Source organism: Aquarana catesbeiana, linkage group LG04, assembly GCF_042186555.1.
Source record: "Aquarana catesbeiana isolate 2022-GZ linkage group LG04, ASM4218655v1, whole genome shotgun sequence".
Classification (NCBI taxonomy): domain Eukaryota; kingdom Metazoa; phylum Chordata; class Amphibia; order Anura; family Ranidae; genus Aquarana; species Aquarana catesbeiana.
In genome coordinates, this window is record NC_133327.1 from 641,937,132 (window position 1) to 641,963,935 (window position 26,804).

The 26,804-nt window shown below is 45.6% G+C and overlaps 1 protein-coding gene across 1 annotated transcript; it reads left to right on the top strand.

Annotated features, from left to right (window-relative positions):
- The first annotated feature begins 1,372 nt into the window (after positions 1-1,372).
- SLC30A1 (solute carrier family 30 member 1) lies at positions 1,373-25,563 on the top strand. The gene is made up of 2 exons (XM_073628415.1): positions 1,373-2,159; positions 24,477-25,563. Exons 1-2 carry the CDS (start codon positions 1,562-1,564, stop codon positions 25,352-25,354), a joined length of 1,476 nt encoding a protein of 491 aa, XP_073484516.1. The 5' UTR covers positions 1,373-1,561; the 3' UTR covers positions 25,355-25,563.
- Positions 25,564-26,804: the final 1,241 nt, after the last annotated feature.

Genomic DNA, 26,804 nt, shown 5'->3' on the forward strand with positions numbered 1-26,804 from the left:
ACACAGGTCTGGTCAGGGTGCCCTTGCATTGCAATGAACGGCTCCACCAGCGTACTGTTGCCAAAGAGATAAAAGGTTTTGGCATGATGCCATAGCCACTGTAGGCTCGGACAATGACGTCATGTGTAGAGACAGTCAAGCTCAGTGGCAACAGAGCGTTTTCCCCAGGTATTAACGGTCATTGCTGTGGTTATAAACTGTGTGCACATTCAAGTAAGTGAGCCCCTACACTATGATACGTTTTAATGGATTTATGACTACTGTGAATGAGCCCTCAGTTTCACCCACTCCTTTTTACAAGTATGGACAGGGTGCCCTTGCCATAGCAATATTTGGTCCAGCAGAGTGATGTTGCCATAGAGATAAAAGGCTCTGTCCTGGTGCCATTGCCACTGCGGGTTCAGTCAATGGCGTTCCGACTAAAGTCAGTAATGGCGGTCATTGCGGTGCGCACATTCAGGTAAGTGTGATGGGTTATAATGTATGTACAGCTAGTGTGAAAGGGCCCTCAGTTTTGTCCATCCCTAGTCACACAGTTATGGTCAGTGTGCCCTTGCCATAGCAATGAATGTCTTCACCACAGAGCTGTTGCTACAAAAACAGAAGGCTCTGGTCAAGGCGCTGTTGCCAATAGCCACTGCGGGCTCGGCCAATGGCGTCATGGGTAGAGCCAGTCAGGCTCAGTGGTAACAGAGCGTTTTTCCTCAGGTAATGGTGGTCATTGCTGTGCACACATTCAGGCCCCCACCCTATGAGGTGTTTTAATGTATTTACAGCTAGTTTGAATGGGCTCTTAGTTTCAACCATCCCTAGTCACACAGGTCTGGTCAGGGTACCCTTGCCATAGCACTGAACGGCTCCACCAGAATGCTGTTGCCACAGAGACAGAAGGCTCTGGTCATGGCGCCGTTGCCAATGGCCACCGCAGGCTCGGCCAATGGCATTATGGGTAGAGCCAGTCAGGCTCAGTTGCAACAGATTTTTTTTTTCTCAGGTAATGGCGGTCATGGCTGTCAGGTAAGTGAGCCCCCACACTTTGGAGTGTTTTACAGCTAGTGTGAATGGGCCCTCAGTTTCAACTATCCCTAGTCACACAGGTCTGGTCAGTGTGCCCTTGCCACGGCTTCACCACAGCGCTGTTGCCACAGAGACAGAAGGCTCTGCTCACGGCGCCGTTGCCATAGCCACCGCGGGCTCGGCCAATGGCGTCGCGCCTACAGCCAGTCAGGCTCCAGCGGCAACAGAGCGTTTTTTCCTCGGGTAATGGCGGCCGTTGCCATGGCTACAGGCTGTGCACGCACTCCATCACGTCCCCCTCCCCGGCTCGGCCAATGGCAGGCAGGCGCTAGCGGTTGGGCGGGGCTCCTCAGCTCGCTCCGTGTGGAAAAGACGGTTTCGGGTGCAAAAGTTTGTATTATTTTCCTCCTCCGGACGTCAGAGATGCCCAGTGAGCGAGAAGCCGCTGCCGCCGCCGGTCTCCGGCCTGTGTTCGTCTCCGCAGCCTGCGCCGGGCCGCCACTCCTCTCTCTCCAGCGACCTTTGTCCCCGACATTCCGCCGAGATGTGGAACTCCAACCGAGTGCGGCTGCTATGTATGCTGAGCCTGACCTTCGTGTTTTTCGTGGTGGAGGTGGTGGTCAGCCGGGTGACCGGCTCCCTGGCCATGCTCTCCGACTCCTTCCACATGCTGTCCGATGTCATCGCCCTGGTGGTCGGCCTGATCGCCGTGCGCTTCGCCCAGAAGACCCGCTCCACCGACAAGAACACCTTCGGCTGGATCCGGGCCGGGGTGATGGGCGCCCTGGTCAACGCCATCTTCCTCACCGCCCTCTGCTTCACCATCGTGCTGGAGGCCATCGAGCGCTTCACCGAGCCGCAGGCCATCGAGCAGCCGCTGGTGGTGATCGGGGTCGGGGCCGGCGGGCTGCTCATTAACCTCATCGGCCTGTGTATGTTCCGGGACAGCGCCGGGGCCGGACACGGGCACTCGCACGGAGGAGGAGGCGGCGGACACGGGCACGCGCACGGGGGCAAGAAGACCCGGGGCCGGGGGGAGAGATCGGCCGGAGAGGGGGCCGCCCTGGACCGGGAGGAGACCAACAACCTGGTGGAGAACTGGGCCAACGGGCCAACCGTGGAGGTGGTGCCGGGGAAGCACGGTGAGCATTACCCACCAAGTGTCACTGCAAGGGGCCTGTGTGAGAAGCCTCAGCTGGAAGCTGTGCCAAGTCCTTGCTTCTTCTGGAGCAATGAACTGACTTCACTCCTCCCATAGTGCTAAGAGAATGACAGCTGTCATCTGAAGCTTCTCACCTGGCTGGGACAGGTTGTCTTTTGATCTCCTGTAATGTCATGAAAAGCACAGGGGGGGGGGGGGGGGAGGGGGTCACACTGCCCCCGGTAGGGGGTCCCCAGCGATAGATTACTAAAGAGGGCAGAGAAATCACTACCCGTTTCCATGGCGTCACCCTGGAAATGCTGTGTGGTTTAGGCCATTGTTGCCCTTTTCTAGCGGTCCAGTCACTGGTAAGTTGTTCCCAGCAATAGATTGCTAAAGAGGACAGGGAAAAAAACGACCTGTTTCCATGGCATCACCCTGGAAATGCAGTTGCCAGCCAAGGCTGGTGTTACCCTGTATAGCAGTCCCATCACTGGGAAGTTGTCCTGACCATATCCCTGCCTGTTTTCATGGCGTCACCCTGGAAATGCCATTGCCAGTGTTTCCCTCCATAGCAGTCCTGTTGCTGGCGAGTTGTCCCCCAGCGGTGGGATTGGCAATTGTGACTCAAGCCTCACATTTCACTCTGTGCTGCCCTTTACTGGAAAAGGATCCCCAGATATGTACCATGTGATCAGTGCTTCTGGTATTTCAATGGAAATAGAGGTTTATAGGGCCATTATTGTGGTCACTTAATTCTATTGAGATATTAGAAGGCAGTAGGACTGAGCCAATAGGAGTGCGGTAAAGGTGGTGCCAGGAAAGCGCGGTAAAGTGTGTTCAGCCTCACTTATCTATACTGCTAGAAGAATGACAGCTGTCATCTGACACTTCTCACCTGGGCACCTGGCTGGGACAGGATCTCATGAAAAGCACAGCAGGAGGGAGGTGACCTGTCACACTGTCCCCGGTAGGGGGTCCCCAACTATAGATTGCTGGTGTCACCCTGGAAATGCTGTCTGGTCAGGCCATTGTTGCCCTCCCTAGCGATCCAGTAGCTGGTAAGTTGTCCCCAGCAATAGATCGCTAAAGAGGACATAAAAACCATCACATTTTCCATAGTGTTACACTGGAAATGCAGTTGACAACATTTTCCCTCTAAAGTGCTCCTGTTGCTGGTGAGTTTTCCCCAAGCGGTGGGACTTATATTTCCTTATATTTCCCTCTGTGCTGTCCTTTCCTTTCCTGGAAAATGATCTCCAGATACGGTACCACTGCTGGGGACAACTCGCCAGCAACAGGACTGCTATAGAGGGAAACACTGGCAACAGCGTTCCCAGGGTGACCCCATGGAAACAGGTGGTGGTTTTTCTGTCCTCTTTGGTGATCTATTGCTGGGGACAACTTACAGTGACTGGACCTTTTAGAGAGGGCACAATTTCAGGCTTCCTTTCCAGGGTGACAACATGGAAACAGGTGGTCATTTCTCTGCCCTCTTTAGCGATCTATTGCTGTGATCAGTGCCTCTGGTCCTTGTTGTTTCAATGGAAATTTTCCTCGAAAGAGAGGTTTATGTGGCCATCATTGTGGTCACTTAATTCCATTGAGATATTAGGGAGCAGGGGGACTGAGCCAATGGCAGAGGTTGTGCTGGGCAAGCACGGTGAGGATAGGGGAGAACACAGCACTGTGCCTGTGTGAAATGCCATCGGTGGAAGCTGTTCTTGATCCCTGCTACTTCTAGAGCAGGGGTCTCCAAACTTTCTAAACAAAGGGCTAGTTAATTGTCCTTCAGTCTTAAGGGGGGCTGGACTGTGGCCGATGGCAGTAGAACATTTCTCTTGCATCAGTGGGAATAAACAGTGCCTCATCTTTGGTATTAGGGGGAGGAATGGTTCCCCATTGTTGGTGTCAGTGGTCAGAATAATGTCTCATAGTGGGATGAATAGTGAGTGCCCCAAGGGCCAGATAAAGACAAGCAAAGGGCCGGAGTTTGGAGATGTCTGTTCTAGAGCAATGACCTCTTCCAAGTTCTCTTGCCCATAGTACTATGAGAATGACAGCTGTCATCTGAAGCTTCTCACATGGGAACCTTGCTGTGACAGGTTGTCTTTTGATGTAATGGAATGATCATTCAGGCTGGGTTCACATTGTTATGACAAACACTCCGACATTGAGAGCACATGACGTGTGTAAATCAACAATTCCCTATGAGAACCGTCTTAACTGATCGGACACAAGTCGGTCTGACTTTGAAAAAGGTTCCTGTACTACTTTGGTCCTACTTCAGCCCATTGAATATCATTGAAGTCGGATCCTTGTCCTAACCATCCGACTTGTGACATCCAACATGGTGATTACAGCAGCAGTAAAAGGAATTGATGTCACACTGAGATTGTTTTGATTGGTCAAAGGACAAGTCAGACTATCTCAGTCAGAGCAAAATCTTTATCCTGTTCATTCAAGTCGGATGTCAGTAGGACCAATGTTGCAGGGCAAAGTAGGATGACAGTCGTGTCATACCAGTGTGAACCCGACCTGAGAAGCACAATAGGAGGCAAGTATGAGGCTTCACACTGGGGGGATTTGATCAGCTTCCACTTGTTATTTCCAAAGCTTAAGACCCCTTTCGCACCGAGGCGCTAAAAATAGCACCTGTAAAGAGCCGCTCCTGTCTCTCTCCACTGTGAAAGCCCGAGTGCTTTCACACTGCAGCGGTGCGCTTGCAGGACGTTAAAAAAAAAAACTCTTTGGAGCGGTGTATACACCGCTCCTGCCCATTGAAATCAATGGGGCAGCGCAGCTATACCTCTGGCATAGCGTTGCTGCAGCAGCGCTTTACGGTGGTTTTAACCCTTTCTCGGCCGCTAGCGGGGGGGAAGCGCCCTGCTAGCGACCGAATAGCGCTGCAAAATTGACAGTAAAACGCTGCTAAAAATAGCGTCGCTTTACCGCCAACGCACCCAAAAACTACAGTCTGTTTTCATGGCATTCCTCTGGAAATGTTCCCAGCCAGACAGCTGGAGTTGCCCTCTATAGTGATCCTGCAGCTGGCAAGTTGTCTCAGTGGCAGGATTTGCAAGTGTGATTGATGCTGGATAAGGTTTTTCCAATACTCGGCACAGTCCTACCTGTGATCATTACTTTGGGTCCCTGGCGTTTCAGTGGAAATAGTCCTCGAAATGGAGGTCCCTGGGGGCAACCATTGTAGTGACTTCCATTGAGATCATAGGGAACGGGAGGACTGAGCTGATGGTACCATTTGATATTTCAGACCGCTGTCCTGGGAAATTATTATTATAGAGGATTTATATATGGCTGTACACATATAGACTGGGCTGTAGAAGAAATTCAAAGATTCCTCTACCCGTGCTAAACATCGTGGATGGAGGAATGTAACGCTGTTGGCTATTGTATTCTGACAGCCAGCAACTGTTCAAACATCTGAATAGTGGCTGCAACCAATTGGTCAATGTCATTGTTTGGCTGACTTCTTCGATAATATATATTTTTTATTTTTTTGTTATTGAAATTTGTCAAGTTGGGTGATGTCAGCAGGGCCTCAGGGAATTCAGTTCACAGGAATGAGTTGAAACTTGAGCCGTGCTTGGCCAGCTTACCTCCCTCAGTCCATTAAAGGAGAGCTCCAGGAATTCTCTTGTAACTCGGTCTTACTTATCTCTGGAATCGCATCCCATTAAATGCTTTGAGATTGTTAGGTTTTCCTAAACCTAAATCTGCCTGTGTGGCCTTCAAGTTCTACCAACAGTTGTGTGGTGTGAGGGGATACCTGATTGGATAAAAATTTAATGGATTGTTTAGGTAAGCCTGTCTCTCTAAGATGACACACGTTCTAGTCTGATTGCAGTCTTCCTACCAAAATGATGTAATATGAGGATTTAGGTAAAATATTTATATATTGGTCCATATTTGTAACCAGGCATGCACGAATAGCCCATGGGACTGAACAATTGTAACCTTGCAGTGTATGGCCATCTATGCACTGAGGTTTTATCCCGGTAACCTAAGCCACCAGTGTTCCTTGATTTCCCAGCCAAATTGTTACTAATTTTACATTTTCAGGTACCGTATGTTGCTGCTGAACTGGTCAGGTATAGTGATGTTTCTAGGAGCACGGGATACAGAGGGAATGATTTACTAAAACTAGAGAGTGCAAAATCTGGTGCAGCTCTGCATAGAAGTAATAAAAATAATGCAGCCCTAAGGATAACCAATAAATGAAAAAAGAAAGTGTAAAATAAAAAATTATGAAAAAATTGTGACCCATAATATCATAACTGATACCATAAAAAGCATACCATAAGGTTGTTATGACCACTAAAGGATTGTGTATAATTAAAATACTCAAGTGATAGTGTCAAATGAACCGAAAATAATCATACAAAGAGTACCATCACAAATAGTGCAATTCCAAAAAATATAGAGTTCATAAGCATAAAAAAGGCTGATCCAGAATCCGTGATAAGAAAGTCCAATCTCCCAAGAGGTGAATGCACCCAAGTGAATATGAGGCTCCTTACCGACTCAGAAGACCACAACGGTCTGACCAGGCATATGGGAGATTAGAGGTTTCTTAACAACCTATACCGGCATCTGGGTCTGCGGCTAAAGCTGTATGGCTCCGGGAATAAAAACAAGAAAGGCTCCCATAGTGTAATCGTTCCAACCAATAAAAATTTAATGAATAAAAGATGCACTTACAAACAAATCCAATAAGCGAGTGTAAAGGCAATCACGATGTTACGGCGTCTCCGCAGGCTTCCCGCTGGGCACACACTTCCCATCCAGCTCGGCAGAGAGGAACAGCGTAGTGACTTCAGCGTTGTAGGCCACACCCTACGCGTTTTGTCACGATAGGACGTCGTCTGGGGGTTGCTCTAGTTTTATTTAAATCTCCCAAATTGTATTTAGGCCTGGTTCACACTTGTACAATGCCAGACATTGGCAATCGTTTTGGCTCTCAGGTGCTGCGGCCACCATTTCTTGTGCTGCGCCTTGTGAATGGCCTGGCGGCGGGGAAGGAGGAGGGGTGAACTTCCAGGTGACTTTGCCGCAGTGGGATCAGCTGGAAGTGGGTACCCACTACATCGACAACCCCCCCGCCCCGCAAAAGTTATAGCGTCTACAAACTATGGGAAAGATTTATGGCATTTTTATTATATACTTGTGTTTTTTTTTTTTTTTTTTTTTTTTTTTTTTTTTTATTAGTAATGGCTAGGGTTGCACCGATACCACTTTAACACCAAGTACGAGTACTGATACTTTTTTGCAAGTACTCGCCAATACCTATCGCGTAGGTAGGGGGGGTGGTTTGGGAGGCTTGGGGAGTTGGGTGAGGGCAGGGTGGAAAGTAGAGGGGTAAGTAAGGGCAGGGTAGTGGGGTGGGGGAATTAAGAAAAAGGCTGCGATTGCTGGGGAAGAGGATGGCAGGGTCATTTGGAGACATGGGGGCAGAGGTGACAGCTGGTGGGGGAAGGAGGAGGCAACACAGGGAGGGCGCAGTACAGGGCGTTGGGGTACAGACTGGTCTGTATATACTGTATGGTGCTAGTGTATAAGACTGGTCTGTACCCTGCTGACACTGTACATAATACACTAACCTGTTTGCAGGACTTGCTCTCCTCATTACTCGGTTCTGCTTCCAGGGACAATTCCACAGCTGCCTCACATAGAAACACACGTGCTGATGCTGTCCATCCCCTTGCCCTTAGCAACCCGCCCACTCTCTGTTATTGGATAGCGGCCAGCCATCTAGCCAGCTCTCTCTCTGTGCAGGAACAGGATGGCAGGAGTCAAGACATTACCCACCCTCTTCTTGTTTACAGAGGCAGGAGAGGATCGCGGCAGTGCTGCATAATGAAAAAAGACAGCCGGGAGCCCTGTTCGTCCTGGTGCCGTAAGGAGCGTACTGCTCCGAACCCTTCAGCCGGAGGGGAGAAGGTGGTGTCCCACCCCCAACTGACATCACTTCCGGTATTGGTGCATTTTCCAGAGTACAGATACTCGTGAAAATGCCTAGTATCGGTGCATCCCTAGTAATGGTGGTGGTCTGCGATTTTTAGCATTACTGCGACATTGCGGCGGACAGATTGGACACTTTTGACACATTTTTGGTGGGACCATTGACATTTTATACAGCCATCAGGGCTATTAAATGCACTGATTACTGTGTAAATGTCACTGGCAGGGAAGGGCTTAACACTAGGGGATGATCAAGGGGTTAAATGTGTTCTCTAGTTAGTCTTTCTTACTGTGGGGGGATGGGACTGACTAGGGGAGGAGACATATCGCTGTTCCTACTTAGTAGGAACAAACGATATGTCTCCTCTCTCCTGACAGACCAGGGATTTGTGTGTTAACACACACAAATCCCCGTTCTAGCTCTCGTTCTGTCGATTGCGCCCGCTGGCCACGCGCATCAGTTCCCCCGCCGTGCTGCAGGCGCGCGCACCTCCGGCGGTTCTTGAAGGGGACGATGTAGCCATACGGCGATTCACGGGAATGTGCCACTTTGCCAACTTATATCGGCGTGAGCCGGTCGGCAAGTGGTTAAAGTGATTTCTAAAGGTTGGAATTTTTAAAAGAAAAAAACGCATGAGGCCCCCATAGCAAGCAGCTTGCTTTTGGGAGCACCGACAGTGGACCCAAAAAGAGGATCGAGGCTGCTCTGTGCAAAACCATTGCACAGAACAGCCTCGATCCTCTTCTTTTTGTGTCCCCTGTCAGGGCTCCTGCCCTGTTGAGTGCCCAAAAGCAAGCCTCTTGCTATGGGGGCACTCTAACAGGCTCACTCCTGAGCTGTGCTTCTGTGAATGGAAGTTGTCCATTCACAGACAAAGCATGGCTCAGGCCCGCCCCCTGCTCTCTCCTCATGTGCTTACTGGCTGGGATTAACAGGAGAAGGAGCCAATGACTCCCACTGCTGTGTGAGTCCATGAGGAGAGAGACCCAGGGGAGCTTTTGTTTCTGAGAGTTTCTCTCATGCACATCACTAAATTGAGATGGGGCTCAGGTAGGTACGGAGGGGGGGGGCGGAGGGAAAGCTGCACCCTGAGTCTGGGTTCACATGTGTGATTCAGTAATCTGTGTGATTTCAGTGCAGGTTACCGCATTGCATGTCACTCTCAGGCAGTTCACACTGCCCTCTGGGAACTGCTGCGGGTGTCAATAGAAAGTTAATGAAACCCCCAAGATCGGATTGCAGTCCGAACTGTGAAATGGTACAGGATTTGGATGGCATAGGTGTGAACACCCATGCCATCCAATTCCGATGCGGACCCAAAAAAGGGTCCTACACCATTTTGGTGCGGATGCAATGTTAGCCATACACTTTGTATGGCTGAATTCGCATCGCATTGACATTTATTGTGCTCTGCAATGTAGTGCAAATCACATGCCATGTCTGTGTTCACACCGGTGTGAACCCAGCCTGAAGGTTTTTTACCTTAATGCATAGAATGCGTTAATAAAACAATGTAAAGCATGCAAACAAAAATGAAGTGTTCTTTATCATAGCTGACTCGATGGGATTTAGAAATTGTTGCTTTTCAGGTGATTCCAGCTTCCTGATGGGGACTATATATCTTCAAAGGCAGCACCTCACTGAGTGCCCCATATGACGTGTGCTATTTACAGGGGCCACAGAGTGACTGCTCCTTTTAAGTGTGCTGATGTAGGCATTTTCTCACTATTACTACATGTTCCTCCAGATAAGCAACTAAAAATTTGACACATCAGCTACTGGCACTTTTGACACCCAGTGACCTTTTTTGTGATTACTAAAAACCTATTTGTGACTACGCCCTTCCCTAACAACAGTATAGAAACCATTTTGGGATCAATAACCGATGGCTTAAAGTGGTTGTAAACTTCAGATGTGAAATATGAATGAACAAGGCATATCCTTCTATAGTGTGTACTTGTGTCAATTAGGAGCACTAAGTGTCATTTCTGTCTGCTGCTTTGTTCCTCTGCTATCGGCATGAGTCACTTCTGGCGAGTTTTCCTGACACCAAAAGAAAAAAGGTGACAGGGGAGGGAGCTCCAGCTGATTGACCACCTTGGCTCTGTTCCTGTGTGGGTTGGGGGGGGGGAGGGAGGGGAGTGGAGTGTCCCTTCCCTCCCCTCCAATCAGCTCTCAGAGCTCTCCAGAGTGTAACGCTAGCTCCACTCCCTTCTTCCGTGTTGTGTTTTTTTTTTTTACTCTCAGACAAGCTTATAAATTCAGCAGTTTAAATGGATGTAGAGAAGACTTTGAAACACAGGTTGCAGGAAAAACAATTAACACGATTCCCACATCAACATACAGTGCTGACGGGGGAATCTTTCCTGCCAAGCCATTTGTCTGTTCCGAGGGTGGGGAAAGCCATCCCTGCTGGGAGGAGACAGTGATTATTGTTAGCAGCCGATAGCAATAATCGCAAGAGAATCTGTCAGGCTGGTTGTACCCAAGCTGATTGATCAGGCTCCCCCAGTCTGTAAGACTGGTCCCTGCAGCCTCCTCTTCCCTAGTCTGACAGTCCACAGGTCCTTTAACATCACAAAGTCTAAAGCAGAGACTATATCTGCAGAGTACATGAATATAGCTATGTTGTAGAAAGTAGCCAATTGGTTTAGTCTTTCATGAAACCTGCATAGCAATGCACTTCTAGCACGGTCTTTGCTGTTTGTTGCTGTCCTCTAGGGTATTTAGTTTGTTACTTAAGTATGCGTGTGATCATCTGTCTTTGGTTGCACAACATTTGTTCAAGCGTTAGTCATTTTACAGGTATTATTCTTTAGGAGCCGTGTGCAGAATCGAGTAGTGTGCAGAAAGCAAGGAGTGTGCAAAAAAAAAAAAAAAAAAAAAAAAGCCTATTTGACTTTTACTTGTCATTTTTTTTAAGATGAATTCTTTTCTTGAATAAATATGCAACCTTGAAGTGTGTGTGTGTGTGTGTGGTGTGTGTTTGTTTGTTTTTTTTTTTTTTTTTTCCATTTCATACTTGTGCTCTGTGTAATGGTTTTGCACAGAGCAGCCCAGATCCTCCTCTTCTGGAGTCCCTTCGGCACTCCTGAGTCCTCCCTCACACCGAGTGCCCCCATAGGAAGGCAATCATCAAGGGGGCACTGGTCATGGGGGAAGAGCCAGGTGCGTAAGCGGGGGGGGGGGGGGGGGGGGTCAAGACCTGAGAAGAAGAGGATCAGGGCTTCTAGGTGTAAAACTATTACACAGAGCAGGTAAGTATAACATATTTTTTAAAAACCAAACCTTTAGCCTGGGCTCACCCTAGAGCGTGCTGAATCAACTCATTCCTGTGCACATCACATGTGGTGCAATTTGAGCTATACATTTTGTATGGTTCAAATCGCATCTGCACCAAAATGGTGCAGAACCCTTTTTTCCCATGCACCTGAATCACATTGCATGGGTGTTCACACCCATGCGATTATGGTAATCGCACTGTGTTTTGCGATGTTTAATCTAACATTGACATCCACAGCAAATCACATCGATGCCGTGTGATTACTTATGCAGTGTGTGATGAGAGGAAATGCAGTGCATCTTGTGCGTTTCCCACATTGCACTGTGTGAACCAGGACTGAATATCACTTTATTGCAGGGAATGCCTTAAAGGAGAAGTCCAGCCAAAGCTCGTTTGGCTGTACTTCTCCTATGGATCACAGAGATGCAGTTTGTTTTGCACTCCTGTGACCCATTTTCAGCAGAGAGCAGGCTGAAATCCACACGTCACAGAAGTCAGTCCAGGCACCGCGTCATTATGACAAAGTCTGGATCCGCCAGGTGTCTGGACTGACACCCGGCTCAGCCTCTCAGTGAGCCCTTGAGAGCCAGAACTGCCCCCTCCACAGCCCAGTGCTCCAATGAGCGAGGAGGGAGAAGAGCAGGGAACTGTGACCGACAGTCGCCAGCTCTCTGCTCACAGAGCTCTGAAAACCGAATGATCGGTGGTGGTCGATTGCTCGGTTCTCTGTGTAGAGGCGCCGGGGGACAGATGCTGCATCCACCTAGGTAAGTATGAATCTGGGAAAAAAAATCCTTTCTTTCTTTGAAGGTAAAAAAAGTTTTAGGGTTTAGAACCACTTTAATTTGCATTGGACTCCAACATACATATCCATTCAGTAAAATAAGAATATATAAAGCTGAATTTCAAGCTAGCAAACAAGAAAACTTCCTCAAGAATACCCCCCCCCCTTTTTTTTGGGGGGGAAAAACCATAACCTATTTAACTGCTTCCGGACTGCCCACAGCACATTTAGGCCCCATTCACACTAGCGCGTTTTTTGATGCATTTTGCATTTTGCAGAAATGCACGGGAATTTTTTAACATGGGTTCCTATGGAACATGTTCACATCAATGCTTTTTTGTATCTCTGCGTTTTTGGAAAGGGTCGGGGACTTTTTTCATGCAAAAAGCAGCGTTTTGCATGTAATGGTTTTCAATGGACAAGCATCAAAAACGCAAGTGCACCGTTTTTGATGCGTTTTTGATGCGTTTTTGGTGCGTTTTTGCCGTTTTTTTTATTTTTTTTTTTTTGTAAGACTGTAAAAAAAAATGAAAAAAAAAAAAAAACGCAAAAACGCCGCAAAACGCTACAAAAACGCTGCTCAAAAACGTGGCAAGCATGAAAAAAAACCCTCCAAAAACGCTCAAAAGCAACATGCATAGGTGTGAATCGAGCCTTAGAGCCCTTTCACACTGGGGCGGTGCGGGTGCTGGCAGTAAAACGGCGCTATTTTTAGCGGCGGTACTCGGCCGCTAGCGGGGCAGTTTTACCCCTCTGCTAGCTTCCGAGAGAGGGTTAAAACCGCTGCTGAAACAGCGCTTTGCCGGTGGTATAGCCGCGCTGCCCCATTCATTTCAATGGGCAGGAGCAGTGAAGGAACGGTATACACACTGCTCCAAAGATGCTACTAGCAGGACTTTTTTTTTTTTTTTTTTTTTTTTTTTACCGTTCTGTCAGCGCACCGTTCCAGTGTGAAAGCCTTCGGCCTTTCACATGGAGTGTGAGGAGCGGCTCTTTCAGGGCGCTTTGCAGGAGCTATTTTTAGCGCTGTAGCGCCTGCAAAGCGCCCCGGTGGAAAGGGGTCTTACTGCGGCAGGGTGGCCCGGCTGCGTGAAACGAGGTACCTGGTGGCCCGCTCCCGCTGTGATTGGACACGGTGGGTACGATAGCCGCTGGGACCCACCGATCGTTCCCTGGAGAGGCAGAACAACAGTCAGACCGTCATTCTGTCAGAGGAAGAGAGAGATCTTGTGTTGCTGCTAATCAGGAACACGGATGTCTCTCTTCCTCCAGTTAGTCCATCCCCCACACTAGAGTTGTACCGATACTGAGCAAATGCTCTGATGCCTAACCTGATTCCTGGTCAGTCGGGTGATCGGTGCGCAGGTGGGGGAGAGAAGCACAGACCTCCCTTTTTATAGTGATCACTGACTTTCTCCATTCATAACTGAGCAGCGTAAACTGTGTTTACGCTGCTTCAGTTTATGAATGGAGAGGAGCCTCTGTCTCCTGTCCATTCATCTTTAGTGCAGCTGAGGCTGCTGAGAGACTGAGAACACAGATTCACCCAGTCCCTCTTTCCCTGTCTCAAAGGGGAAATGTCAGGAGTCTGCTTAGACCCCTGATATCTCACCAAAGCCCCAAGGAAATTGCTGAGAGGCATGTTGAGCCCATTGAATATTAATTTTTTTTTGTCCCAAGTGATTTGAATAATGACAAAAAAAAAAAAATTACAAAAAGTTGATACTAAATGATATATTGCTCACACAGGCCATGGGCATATGTGGAATTGCACCCCAAAATACATTCAGCTGCTTCTCCTGAGTACGGGGATACCACATGTGTGGGACTTTTTGGGAGCCTAGCCGCGTACGGGACCCCGAAAAACCAATCACCGCCTTCAGGATTTCTAAGGGTGTAAATTTTTGATTTCACTCTTCACTGCCTATCACAGTTTCGGAGGCCATGGAATGCCCAGATGGCACAAACCCCCCCCCCCCCCCCCCCCCCCCAAATGACCCCATTTTGGAAAGTAGACACCCCAAGCTATTTGCTGAGAGGCATGGTGAGTATTTTGCAGCTCTCATTTGTTTTTGAAAATGAAGACAGGCAAGAAACATTTAAAAAAAAAAAAATGGGGTCTATTAGACCCTGATCTCTCTGCTCTCAGAGCATCTGACCACACCAAGATCGGTGTGATAAAATGCTTTCCCTATTTCCAATGGCGCTGTTTACATCCGGCGAAATCTAAGTCATGAAATGCTCGTAGCTTCCGGTTTCTTAGAGATGTTTGGAGCCACTCTGGTCTCTGATCAGCTCTATGGTCAGCTGCTGAATCACCCTGTTGAGACAGGAGAGCCAGAGGAAAAACACGGAATACGGGGGGGGGGGGGCGCTAATTAGCCGCTAGGATTGCTTTTACATGAAAGACGACCGCTGGCTGAAAAGAATGATACCTAAACCTGTAGGCATCATTCTGGTATAACCACTCAAAGTCGTGAATGGCGTACTGAAGACAAAAAAATGGTTAACAATAAAACACAGTAAACAGTAAAGTATAAAAAAATTGCATACCTGAAAAGCAAACATGATAAAACATAATAACAATAAAACATTGCAGAATAGAATACAGTAAAAAAGAGCAGAACAATAAAACGACAACTTTTTTTTTTTTTTTTTTATAACTGTAACCGGTTCCAGGTTCGGGTCTCTCAAAATGCGATGGCATCTTGGGAGACCCTGTGAAAGTGTGCCTAGTCTGTGAATGCTGTACCCTACGCTAATACTCAACTAGTGAATGGTAGCGTTCAAAACATTCACAATGCAAAGACCAGGATTGTCAGGACAGGGGGGACAATAATAGCGGGTGTCACGCCTATATCCGCGCTTGCTGCAGACACGACATCTTTTTTGGGGGGTTTCGTTGGGTAGGGGTACTCGGAGGACATAAAGAAAATGCCTCTCATGCAGCCGACTGCATTTGGTTGGGGATGTGAATGGGGGAAGTACGGGCGCTGCAGAAGCGGTGGGTTCCCAATTATGATTGGCGAATGCAGCAGGAAGGGCATTATAGGCACGACAGGCCTGTTTGTCTTCTTCTTGGTGGCAGCGGGACACTACTTGTGCTTGCCATCTCACCAGCTTGAACTGCACTTATGGACTCGCCACGTCACCAAGTGTTACTGCAGTGCTGGTTTGACTACGACCGGGTGTACTAGGCCGCTGGTGCATTGCAGTCTTCTCTCCTCGGCGCCGGAACGGAAAATGCCGAGGAGAGATGACATCATTTCCTTTGCTGCTGTTTAGCATACAGCAGCAGAGGAATGATTCTATTGGCCGGCGGCGATCGCGAGGGGGGGGGGCCACGAATGGATGGTCTCCCCCTCACCTCCGATCGCCGCTGGACAAAAGCCGACCGCCTCGGGCACGGGGGGGGGGGGGGGGTCCAATCGGTACATGTACGTGATTCTGCCTGCCCGTGCCACTTTGCTGACGTACATCGGCGTGAGGCGGTCGGCAAGTGGTTAAGAACAGTGTAAAATGTAAAAATAAAAGGTAAATAAATAAGAAAAAAAAAAATTCCAACCGAGCTTGCGCGCAGAAGTGAATGCATAGGTGAGTAAAGCCGGCATATGAAAACGATGTTCAAACCACACATGTGAGGTGTTGGAGCGAGAGAAATAATTCTATTCCTAGAACTCCTCTGTAACTCAAAACTTGTAACCTGTAGAAGGGGGGGGGGGGGGGGGGGTTGGGGAGAGTATGGTATCGGTGCAAACCATACCCCACACAGTTAGTAATCACTCCCTATAAGCACACTTAGCCCTTTGATCACTCCTGGTGTTAACCAATTTCCCCGACAGTGTCATTTTATTCTCTTTTTTTTTTTTTTTTTTTTATATATAACACTCATCACTGTATTAGTGTCACCAGTATCCCAATTTGTCCGCTGTAATGTTGCAGTCCCACTAAAAATCGCTGATCGCCACTATTGCTAGTAAAAATGCCACAAATCTATCCCACAGTTTGTAGATGTGTTAACTTATGTGCAAACCAATCAATATACGCTTATTGTGATTTATTTTACCAAAAATATGTAGAAGAATACACGTTTGCCTAAATTGATGAAGAAATTCAATATTATTTATTTTTTTTTTTTCCCTTCAAAATTGTCAGTCCTTTTTTGTCGATGGCAAAAAAAAATAAAAACAGCAGAGGTGATCAAATGCCACCAAAGAAAGCTCTATTTTGTGGGGGGAAAAAAAGGACATACATTTTATTTGGGTACAGCGTCGCACAACTGCAATTGTCAGTTAAAGCAACGCAGCGCCGTAACATTTGCTAAAACATGTTTGTGCACTGCGGTGCCATTGATTCTTGCTGGTACCCCAAAGCAAACGATGTGCGTTCCAAAAAAAAAAATACCTTTTTGAGGGGCCTCAAATGAACGACCTTCCTTTAATGCTATACACATTAATGGTACTCATTAACACACTACAAAAAGTGTGAACTTGGCCTTTAAAGTGACCTTAAACCCATCAATTTAACTGTTACATTCCTGGAATGCTGGGATTGCTTTTGCACTGGTTGTCAAACCATCAAATAGCTGGTGTCCTAACTGATCACATGTGCAGATCAAACCGAGGCCAAGATGGCAGCTTTCTTGGCTGAAAAGGAGAGGAGTGTTTAGTTCCACTTTAAATTTCTTCTCTTCCTGCTCAAGGTCCCTGTGTAGGACTGGATGACGGTGCTCTGTCTTCCACTTGTGCTCCTGTGTTGTCTTTTGGGGACCTTAGGTGGCCATTTGGATTCTCATTACATAGGAATGGTCCACTGTCACCTTGAGGAAGCCTACTATGGGCAATGACAGTCAGGTGTTCCTACAATGTACATGTAGTTCAGCCTTAAGTTGTTGTCTGTATTGTCTTGCGTTCATGTCTTTTATAAAAATAAAAAATCAATGTCCCATTTGACAGTATTATAAATGAGCACATCTGTGTAATTAGCGAGGCTGTGTTTGCGGTAGCAGCTGTGTCCTGGGTTTGTACATTGATTTTTCAGTATGCTCCTGGGGCTCCTACGTTACGGCAGAGCTCGAAGGACTGCCAAGGAACACAGTCTAGTCTTCACTGCCAAGAATGTTCCAGTCAATTCTTTGGTTACACTTAGTCTTGTATAACAGTTCCTAGTTGGGGGTTTCCCTTCTTGAAACCTTGTGGTAAACCATGGTTATAAATAAATGTGTCCCCACAGTAGAAGTGATTGTGTTTGGGAATTAGTAATTCTACTGAGAAAATGCCTAATATCTAAAACTCTAAAGAAATGGCTTTGACCCAGCCCCCCCCCCCCCCCCAAAAAAGGGGCCCCTTTTTATCTTGGATGCATAGGAAAAAAACAATTTGGTGATCAGATTTGGAATTTTATTGACTTTTGTATAAAGTACATTTCACATTAGGTGCCTGTAGACACCATGGTGGTTTTATTATTTGCGTTGGTGCAGTACAATGCTATTCATTCTGAATGTCACCCTGCCCCCCCCCAACACACCTTGAGGCAGTTCTGTAATCCTGTAAGGTGCCCTCCTCCCATAACATGGACGGGCGAGGGGACATATCACATTACAGATCTACTGTTGGCTGACAATACCTTTTTAGTGGCAGGATTGCTGAAATGCGGTTGCCATTTTCCCAGATCATCCATTGCTTTCTATGGAGCAGCAATTGTTAAAGGATTTGCTCCATGTTAAAGGGATTAAGAAATAATTCCATAAGATTGTTAGATTAGTGATTTTTGCCGGGGGGGAGGGGGGATGGGTGATTATTGGGGGGAGCGACGGATGGGTGATTATTGGGGGGAGCTGACGACTGTCTAGCTGTCAATAGTCAGGGTGGCCATACACATTTGGGCTCCTGGTCATCTTAGGCTTTTTACACATGAGCTTGATCTTGTATTGAGGGTGTATAACTACCAACATTGAAGTGGTTCTAAAGGTCCAAGTTTTTTTACCTTCATGTAGTGTATGCATGAAGGTAAAAAATCTTTTCTGTGCAGCGCGTTAAACCCCCTCCCTCCCCTCCCATTACTTGCTTGAGCCTGATCTTCCTCCAGCGATGTGTATGAGAGCTTTGGCTCTCTACACAGAGCAGGTAAGTATAACATGTTCTTTAAACCGCTTCAGCCCCCAAAGATTTTACCCCCTTCCTGACCAGAGCACTTTTTGCAATTCAGCATTGCGTCGCTTTAAAGTGGTGTTCCGGCCGAAATTATACTTTTAAAATAAAAATTCCCCTATAATACACAAGCTTAATGTATTCTAGTAAAGTTAGTCTGTAAAGTAAGGTCTGTTTTGTTAGTTTATAGCAGTAGTTTGTTATTTTATAAACTTACAGCAGGCCGTGGCCATCTTAAGTGTGGGCATCTGAAGCCAGACTGTATTTCTTCCTGGATCTCAGCCTTGCAGATCTCGCACATGCTCAGTGCAGCACAAGCAGTGTAATAGGTTTCAGATCAAGTTTCCATAGCAACGGCAGTTCAGAGGAAGTTGCTGCCACTTCCCAGAAGGCATTGCAAACAGGAAATGATGTGATGGGCCGCGGCCAGGGAGGAGGAAGTGAAAAATGAATACAGCAGATATACAGTAGGTGCTGAGAAAATTTTTTTTAAAAAATCCAATTTGTTTACAGTGCACAGTTTAGTGAAAGATGCTGTGAAGAGTTGTAAAAGTGGATGGAACTCCACTTTAACTGACAACTGCGTGGCCATGCGACGTTGCACCAAAACAAAATTGACGTCCTCTATTTCCCACAAATAGAGCTCTCTAATTATGGTATTTGATCACCTCTGCGGTTTTTATTTTTTGTGCTATAAACTAAGTGCCGGTTCACACAGGGGCGGCACGACTTGCAGGTCGCCTCAGCGAGGCGACCTGCAAACGACTTCTGAGGCGACTTGCAAAACGACTTCTGTATAGAAGTCTATGCAAGTCGCCCCAAGTCGCCCCCAAAGTAGTACAGGAACCTTTTTCTAAGTCGGAGCGACTTGCGTCGCTCCTATTAGAACGGTTCCGTAGCACAGAACGGGAGGCGACTTGTCAGGCGACTAGGTCGCCTGACAAGTCGCCCCTATGTGAACCGAGCCTTAGGGTGACAATTTTGGGGGAAAAAAAACAATATTTTTTGCTTTAATAAAAAATATCCCCCAAAAATATACAAAATTAAAAAAAAAAAAATTTTCCCTACGTTTAGGCCGATATATGTATTCTACGTATAATTGATAAAAAAAAAAAAAAAAAAAATCACAATAAGCGTATATTGATTGGTTTGCGCAAAATTTATTGTGTCTACAAAATGGGGGTTATATTTTTATGGCATTATTATTATTATTATTATTATTATTATTATTATTATTATTATTATTATATATTTTTTTTTTTTTATTATTATTAGTAATGGCGATCTGCGATTATGATACTTGCCTTAGGGCCCTTTCACACTGGGGCGGTTTGCAGGCGCTATTACGCTAATAATAGCACCACAAACCGACCTGAAAGTGCCGCTGCTTTGTCTCCAATGTGAAAGCCCCGAGGGCATTCACACTGGAGCGGTGCGCTATCAGTACGGGAAAAAAAAGTCCTGCTAGCAGCATCTTCGGAGCGGAGTATACACTGCTCCTTCACCGCTCCTGCCCATTGAAATCAATGGGACAGCACTGCTATACCGCCGGCAAAGCGCCTCTGCAGAGGTTTTTAACCCTTTCTCGCCCACTAGCGGGGGTACAACCGTCCTGCTAGTGGCCGAATACTGATGGTAAAGCGCCGCTTACAATAGCAGCGCTTTACCGCCGACGCCACCCCCGCCCCAGTGTGAAAGGGCCCTTAGAACAAAGCTGTTGCAGAGATGCCCTCATACCACTGAGACAACTGACATTTCCCCCAGATTTCTTCTGGGTTCGCGGGCCCTGGCTCTGTGATTGGCCAGAGCCGCAATGACGTCACTCCCACGCATGTGTGAAGAAGCCACTGTTCATGGCATGGGGCTCGGAAGGAATGGCACCCGTGGCCTTTCCTTCAGAGCACACGCGCCTATGATGTCACTGGCTGCATGTAATGTAAATATCTCCTAAATCAGTGGTTCTCAGCTCCTGGTCATGTTTGCAAGATAACTGAAATACATCACAGGTGATGTTATTTGCTGCTCAGTGATTGCAGTATTCTAGTCTGCATCTCCCCCAAGGTAATAGTGGCCTGTTAGTGGGTCCTGAGGACAGGAGTTGAGAAACACTGGTCTAAATGGTAAAGGTTTAGGAGATATATTCACTACCTATAGGTAAGCCCTATTATATAGAAAAAAAGAGATTGCAACAACTCAAACCCATCAATAAATAATCATGCAGAAAACGCATAACATGTGAGTGAATAAGTCACTATGAATCAATTCTTATCGTGTTGAAAAAGTCCCAACAAACAGGATGAACTTTTAAAAAAAAGAATCCATCCAAGACCACATATAATTAATGTCAAAAGTCCCAAAACTGACACAATGATTTGGAAATAGAATGACAATGAAGGCAACTTCTGATGCAGCACCTGGAAATCTACAATGGTGACTGGTCAATGCTTAATATCCGAACAGGGAAGTAAGCTAAAAAAAAAAAGCCAGATGGCCTTTTACCGGCCACAATGGACCCCAAATTATAGGGATCAGACTCTCCTGATAGCCACAGTGTCAGCTGTGATGTTCCCTCCGCTCCAAAATAGAATAGCTGCTTTCTCTCGTCTGGGACAGCGAGTTGGTTTTAATATCTTTCCAGCCTTCCAGTCTTTTTCTCTCCTAGACAGAAGTTGTCTGAGGTTCCCAGGCCAAGAGCTTATTATAGGCTTACTTATAGGTAAATGTCAGCAGAGGAATTTTACCTCCTCTTTAAAGGGGCTGCTCTGTGCTTTGCATAAAGATGATCAGTATGACATGTATGTGTGGTGTTTGTTTTTTTTTTTTTGTTTTTTTATTAAAAAAACAAACCACTTGCTTGTACTTTGGCAGGTGGAATATAAGTGTAATTTTGGTTTTATATCTAAAGTTTATCTTTGTAGGGCAATTACTTCTGATAAGCCGGTGCCAAGAGTCAAGCTGACATATCTGTTAAGGTTCTAGCTGAAAGTGTAAAGCAGATATTCAATATTATTATTTTTTTTTTTTTTTTTTTCGTTTAGATGATTTATATAGTTTACAAATCATATTTGTATGAATGTGTGTTATGGATTTTAGGTTGTAAGCTCCTTCGAGGTCGGGGACTGATGTAAAACGCTGCGTAAATTGACGGTGCTACATAAGTACCTGAAATAAAAACATTTGGCAGTGAATGTGACTGCCAGAGCTTGTGCCTTTTCCAGGCAGTGATAATGGAGTGTACATGGCTGATTATCCTTCCTCAGGCCATCTGTCATGGGGAGATTTGTGGATGTCATCAGTTTTATTAGAACTTCTGCAGAAAGTTTTTTTTTTTTTTTTTTTAATTGTTTGTATCATTTTTAAATCCTTAGAGTTTGGAAGTTTTATAGGATACTGTAGGAGATTAAAGGCTAGCTCAACTCTGACTAGGCTTTTTTATTTGAGATATTTTTTTGCTTTGTTGGTATATTAAATCACAAACTGCCTTTTATTGGCTCTAGTCCTTTTTCCAGTGCAGGACAAATACCAGTCAACCAAAGCCCTCCCCTGGCTGGATGATGTAGCGAATGCTGGCTGGGACCTCATTCTCTCTGTGCTAGGATCGCAATGCTTTTTCCATTTACAGCACCTGTTAGTCTACCTGCCCGGCTTGCATAACTGCAGCTCATACACCTTCCACTGCCCCATTCTGCTGTCTACAAGGTCAGGTTTTATAGGACCAGGAACTTTGAGGGGTGGAAGTGCATGGATCCGGTTACATCAGAGCTCTCCTTTCTAAGAAAGAAATGGGGGGGGGGAGGCTTTGATTAATCACCACTATGCTTAGCCATAGTGTTATACCACCAGTGATGCCTATATAGAGATGAAGCTTCCTTTTTTTTTTTTTTTTTTTTTTTTTTTTTTTTTTTTTTGAGTGGGTTAGAACCGTGTGTGTGTGTGTGTGTGTGTATTGTACACGTGTATGCTGTGGGTGGATAAGACTTCTAAGTTGAGCTGTATTCCTGGCCTTTAGATATTGGTTATACTTATACAGTCCTCATTTTATCCAACTGCTATATGCATCATAAAGCCAAATGACAGAACAAGACTCAATACTTTTGAGTCCCTGGCTTTCCACAGATGCAGGTCCAGAGTCCTGTTTTCACCTGCTGCATATTTGTTTCAGATCAGTGACTGAAAATGTTAAGCTATTGACAGCCAGGCATGCAGCATTTTCCATAGAACAGCAATGGCAGTATACTTTTTTTCTTAGTACAGGTTTCTGTTTAAAGGGGAGAACGGCCTTGCTCAAAAAAATTAGGTCAACAGAGCTGCACGATGCATAATGAAATCACGATTCAACCCCCCCTCACGATCTTAAAACAGCATTTCCTCGATTTGAGTACAGAGCCGTTCTTTGATCGCAGCTGTCAAAAAAAAAAGCAGGCAGCCTACCAAGTTTATCACAACATCGCTTGGCCTAGGAGGTTCACACTGACTGCGGGTTACCTATGCAAGTTCACCTTGCAGATCTTTCTATAAAGGTGAACTTACACTTTATGCTTGCCAAAGATGGGTAAAATCCCGGCCAGTTCAGCAGAGACCGGACAAGATTCGATCCATTGATGGGCAAGCTAGTTGTACTGGAGTACAACCAGCCTGTCAGGTTACACCCCCGCGCGCTTGCTGTTTGTGGCTATAGCTGCTAGCAGTAATCGTGTTCTTCTGGCAGAACACAATAGCGCTGTAGGAGGGATTCCTCTATCAACACTGGTTGTGTTCCAAATGATTTTCTGCAAAAAATAGAAAATTGCATCATCTCTGTCTTGCTTTTAGTCTTCATGTTGCTTGCTTAGTTGCAGACTTTCATAATAGATGTATTGTATTCATACTGACATCCTTTGATGCCTTGTTTGCACTTTATGTATTTATAGCACTTATGAAGATATTTCGTTCGACCACACCTTTTTATTTAGGGGTTTTATAACAAAAGGGGTGACTACTTATGCACTCTCAACCTCTCATTTTCTGTGTGTGTGTGTGTGTGTGTGTGTTTTTTTTTTTTTTTTTGTATTTAAATTTTCAAAGTTGTAGGCATGTTGTGTTAATGGCCTGGTTCAAAGCCCCAAAAATACATTTTAATTCCAGGTAGTAATGCTGATGCAAAAAAACGGGAACACCACCAAGAGCAGAGCACTGTTAAGTGCACGAATGATCCTGCTAGCAATCTTTTGAGCTTATAACTTCCTGTGGTATCTGCCTGTTTTGCACTGTTGCCAGTTACACGGTTAACAGCTATCTGTATTGACTACAGAACAACCCCCTGGTGTCGGGCTGCTTTCCTACCTGAGCAGACCGATTTATTATTTACCGTATTGATTTTTTTCCCCCAGGAATTTTTATATAAATTTTTTTTATTTTTTTATTTATTTTTTTTTTTTTGCAAGTGCATACAGGCGTTACAGGTGTTTTACATATGTATTCAAGCTTCAGGCCTTTTACTTTTATCCAAAAGAAATCACTAGGGGGAGGAGATCCGTTAAAACCGGCTCAAAAAAAACCCCAAAACTCAAATTTTTTTTTTCAGCCATTTCCATTGAAGTCTGTGTGGCCCAAAATGCTCAATTCTGCCTGGAAAAACAGATCATGTACTTTTTGGAGCCACAGGCATTCAGCTACAAGTGACAGGACACTCGGATGTAAAGGCTATTGAATATAGTGTTTTGTTTTGAGTGTTTTCACTGCAAAACGCTGAGGTGTGAGCGGGGCCTAAAGAAGGGAAGATGAAGAGGTGTTCTGTAGTCCTGTCCTAGGGTAACAGAACTGTTCCATAAATACAGTGCAGTGAATGCTGCCCTAGGACAAGGTCTGTTGCTGTCAGGATCAACAAGTGACAAAGGAGGGTAGAAAAGCCGTAGTAAAGGAAGAAATGTCTAAGGACTTGTGAGATGCTGTTTGTTACATTGTTTTTCATTTCCCCCCCCACCCCCCCCCCCCCCCCCCCCCCCCCCCGCTTTTTTTTTTTTTTTTTTTTTTTTTTTTTTTTTTTTGTGCAATACCAAAGTAAACATTCAGGTAATTGATTTCAAGTTGAGATTTTTGCCAACGCAGGCAACTGATATTTTCTATTTTTTTGTTCATAGATTTATTGGCAGACAAAGTGGAACACAGATCGAATGGAAGCATGCAGACTAACATGGGAGAAATTAATGAAGATGGGTCTGAACTCAACATGCGGGGCGTATTCTTACATGTTCTTGGAGATGCGTTGGGTTCTGTCATTGTGGTGGTCAATGCTATAATATTTTATTTAATTTTTAACCCCTGTCCACCCAATGGACCGTGCTACAACCCTTGTGTGCATGACCACTGCTCCGACCATCCGGACGTGAATCACACCTCAGCAGCACTCAATGAAAGTGCAGAACATCCGCGGGTTGCCATCGCTGGACCTTGTTGGGTCCTTTACCTTGATCCTTCTTTGTGTGTCATCATGGTGTGTATATTGTTGTACACAACCTATCCACTACTCAAAGAGTCTGCTCTTATCCTTCTACAAACAGTCCCTAAACAAATTGACATCTCCTCTCTGAAACAAAAGCTCAAAAGCCTGGAGGGTGTGGAAGCCGTCCATGAGCTGCATGTCTGGCAGTTGGCTGAAAGCCGAATCATTGCCACGGCTCATATAAAATGCCAGGATCCCACTGCTTACATGGATGTGGCCAAGCGGATTAAGGACTTCTTCCACAATGAAGGAATCCATGCCACAACAATCCAGCCTGAGTTTTCCAGTGTTGAGTCTGGCTCTAGAATATCCCTTTGTGAACTCTCTTGCAGAACTCAATGCGCTCCCAAGCAGTGCTGCGGCAGCTCTGAAAAGAACATGGCGGTGCGAAAGTCCAGCAGTGGAGCAGCCATCTTGGGAATGATCAGCGAATCTCCTGAGCACAATACAAAAAGGACTTCGGCTTCTGAGAAGCCTGTTGAGGAACTTAAAATAGATGTAGACACTGCAATCTGAACAGCTCTTGCCAATTTAAAAGCAACGGCTACAGTCAGTGGAAGACACAAAGGGAAGTATGGCGACTCGCTTCCCAAAACTGCAGTTTGGCAATATTGGTTTATTAGCACGACTGTACACATAGACTAGTTTTTCATCTGCTTTCTGTTCAAAATGTTTTGTCATAATGAAAACAATGCAGTGTTTGATTATAGAAATATTATAAGAAATGTCAATGTTACATTTTTTTTTCTTCTCTTTCATCCAGGACATTTGCAATGCTAAAAGTAATCCTCCAGCTAAGGCAATGTCATTTATGTGGTTTTTTTTTTTTGTTTTTTTTTTTTATTTCTTGGGATTTCCACCTTCAGATGACCTTTTGAGCTTACTTGATTTTAGGTGACTTATTTTGCTTTTTATTTTTTGGGGGGAAAAAAAATTACATCTCAATGCATGACTACACAATGCATGCACATCCCTCTATGCTACAATTAAAGAAATCCAGTGGACTCCTATCTGCCTGTGTTGTCAGACAATGCTGCCTCTTCTACACTGAAATTCCAAGCAGCGTTAACCCTGCCTGAGCTCTCCCCTGCTGGACTTTAGAAAACCTTCCCCTCTACTCACCATAACATAAGATGGGAGGAGTTATTATGTAGTCTTCAGTACAACACAGGTAGCATTATCAGCCAACAGGAGGTTAGGTATACACTGTGTCATGGAAGATCAACAGATGTTTTTCTTTACAAAATGCTAAAAGTAAAGAAAGATAAGTGTGCATTTTATTTTTAGGTTTCATTATACTTTTTTTTTTTTTTTTTTTTTTTTTTTTCAAAGCTTAATTGAACAAGTTAAAGTTAAAAGCTGGTTGGCTACCATGCACAGCTGCACCAGGTTTTGCATTTTCCAATTTTAGTAAATCAACCCCACAGTTATGATACATTGTTTATCCTTAGCTGATTATCTCCTTTGCCATGGGATGCCACAGCTGTGCTGTGCTTTCCTTATAGTATTCTGCATTGGGCTCCGATAACACTTGTCCAAAGTTGTGAGATTTCCATTGTGACTTTGATGTAATGTTGGATGGGTGCAACTTGGATGTGACTTTGGCTTTGACTGTTATACAACTATCGCATTGATAACCTTAAAGGATAAGTTCACGTTTTGGGAAAAATAATAAAGTAAGGTTAAAAAAATGTTCCTTTTACTTTTTTGGAGCTTGTAAAGCATTGCACCAGCGATCAGCAGATCACTGATGCCGTGCAGGTCTCCTGTAGATCGGTCAGTGTATCTGTCTGCCCGTACATCCTGTACAGGCAAGCAGATACAATCTGACAGGAAGAATCCATGAGCCACCATGGCGCTCTACAGCACCATGGTAGCTCATTGAGAACTAAAAACTGGCAGCTGCAAAGGATGTTGGGGCTTGTAGTTCATACACACACACACACACACACACACACACACGCTG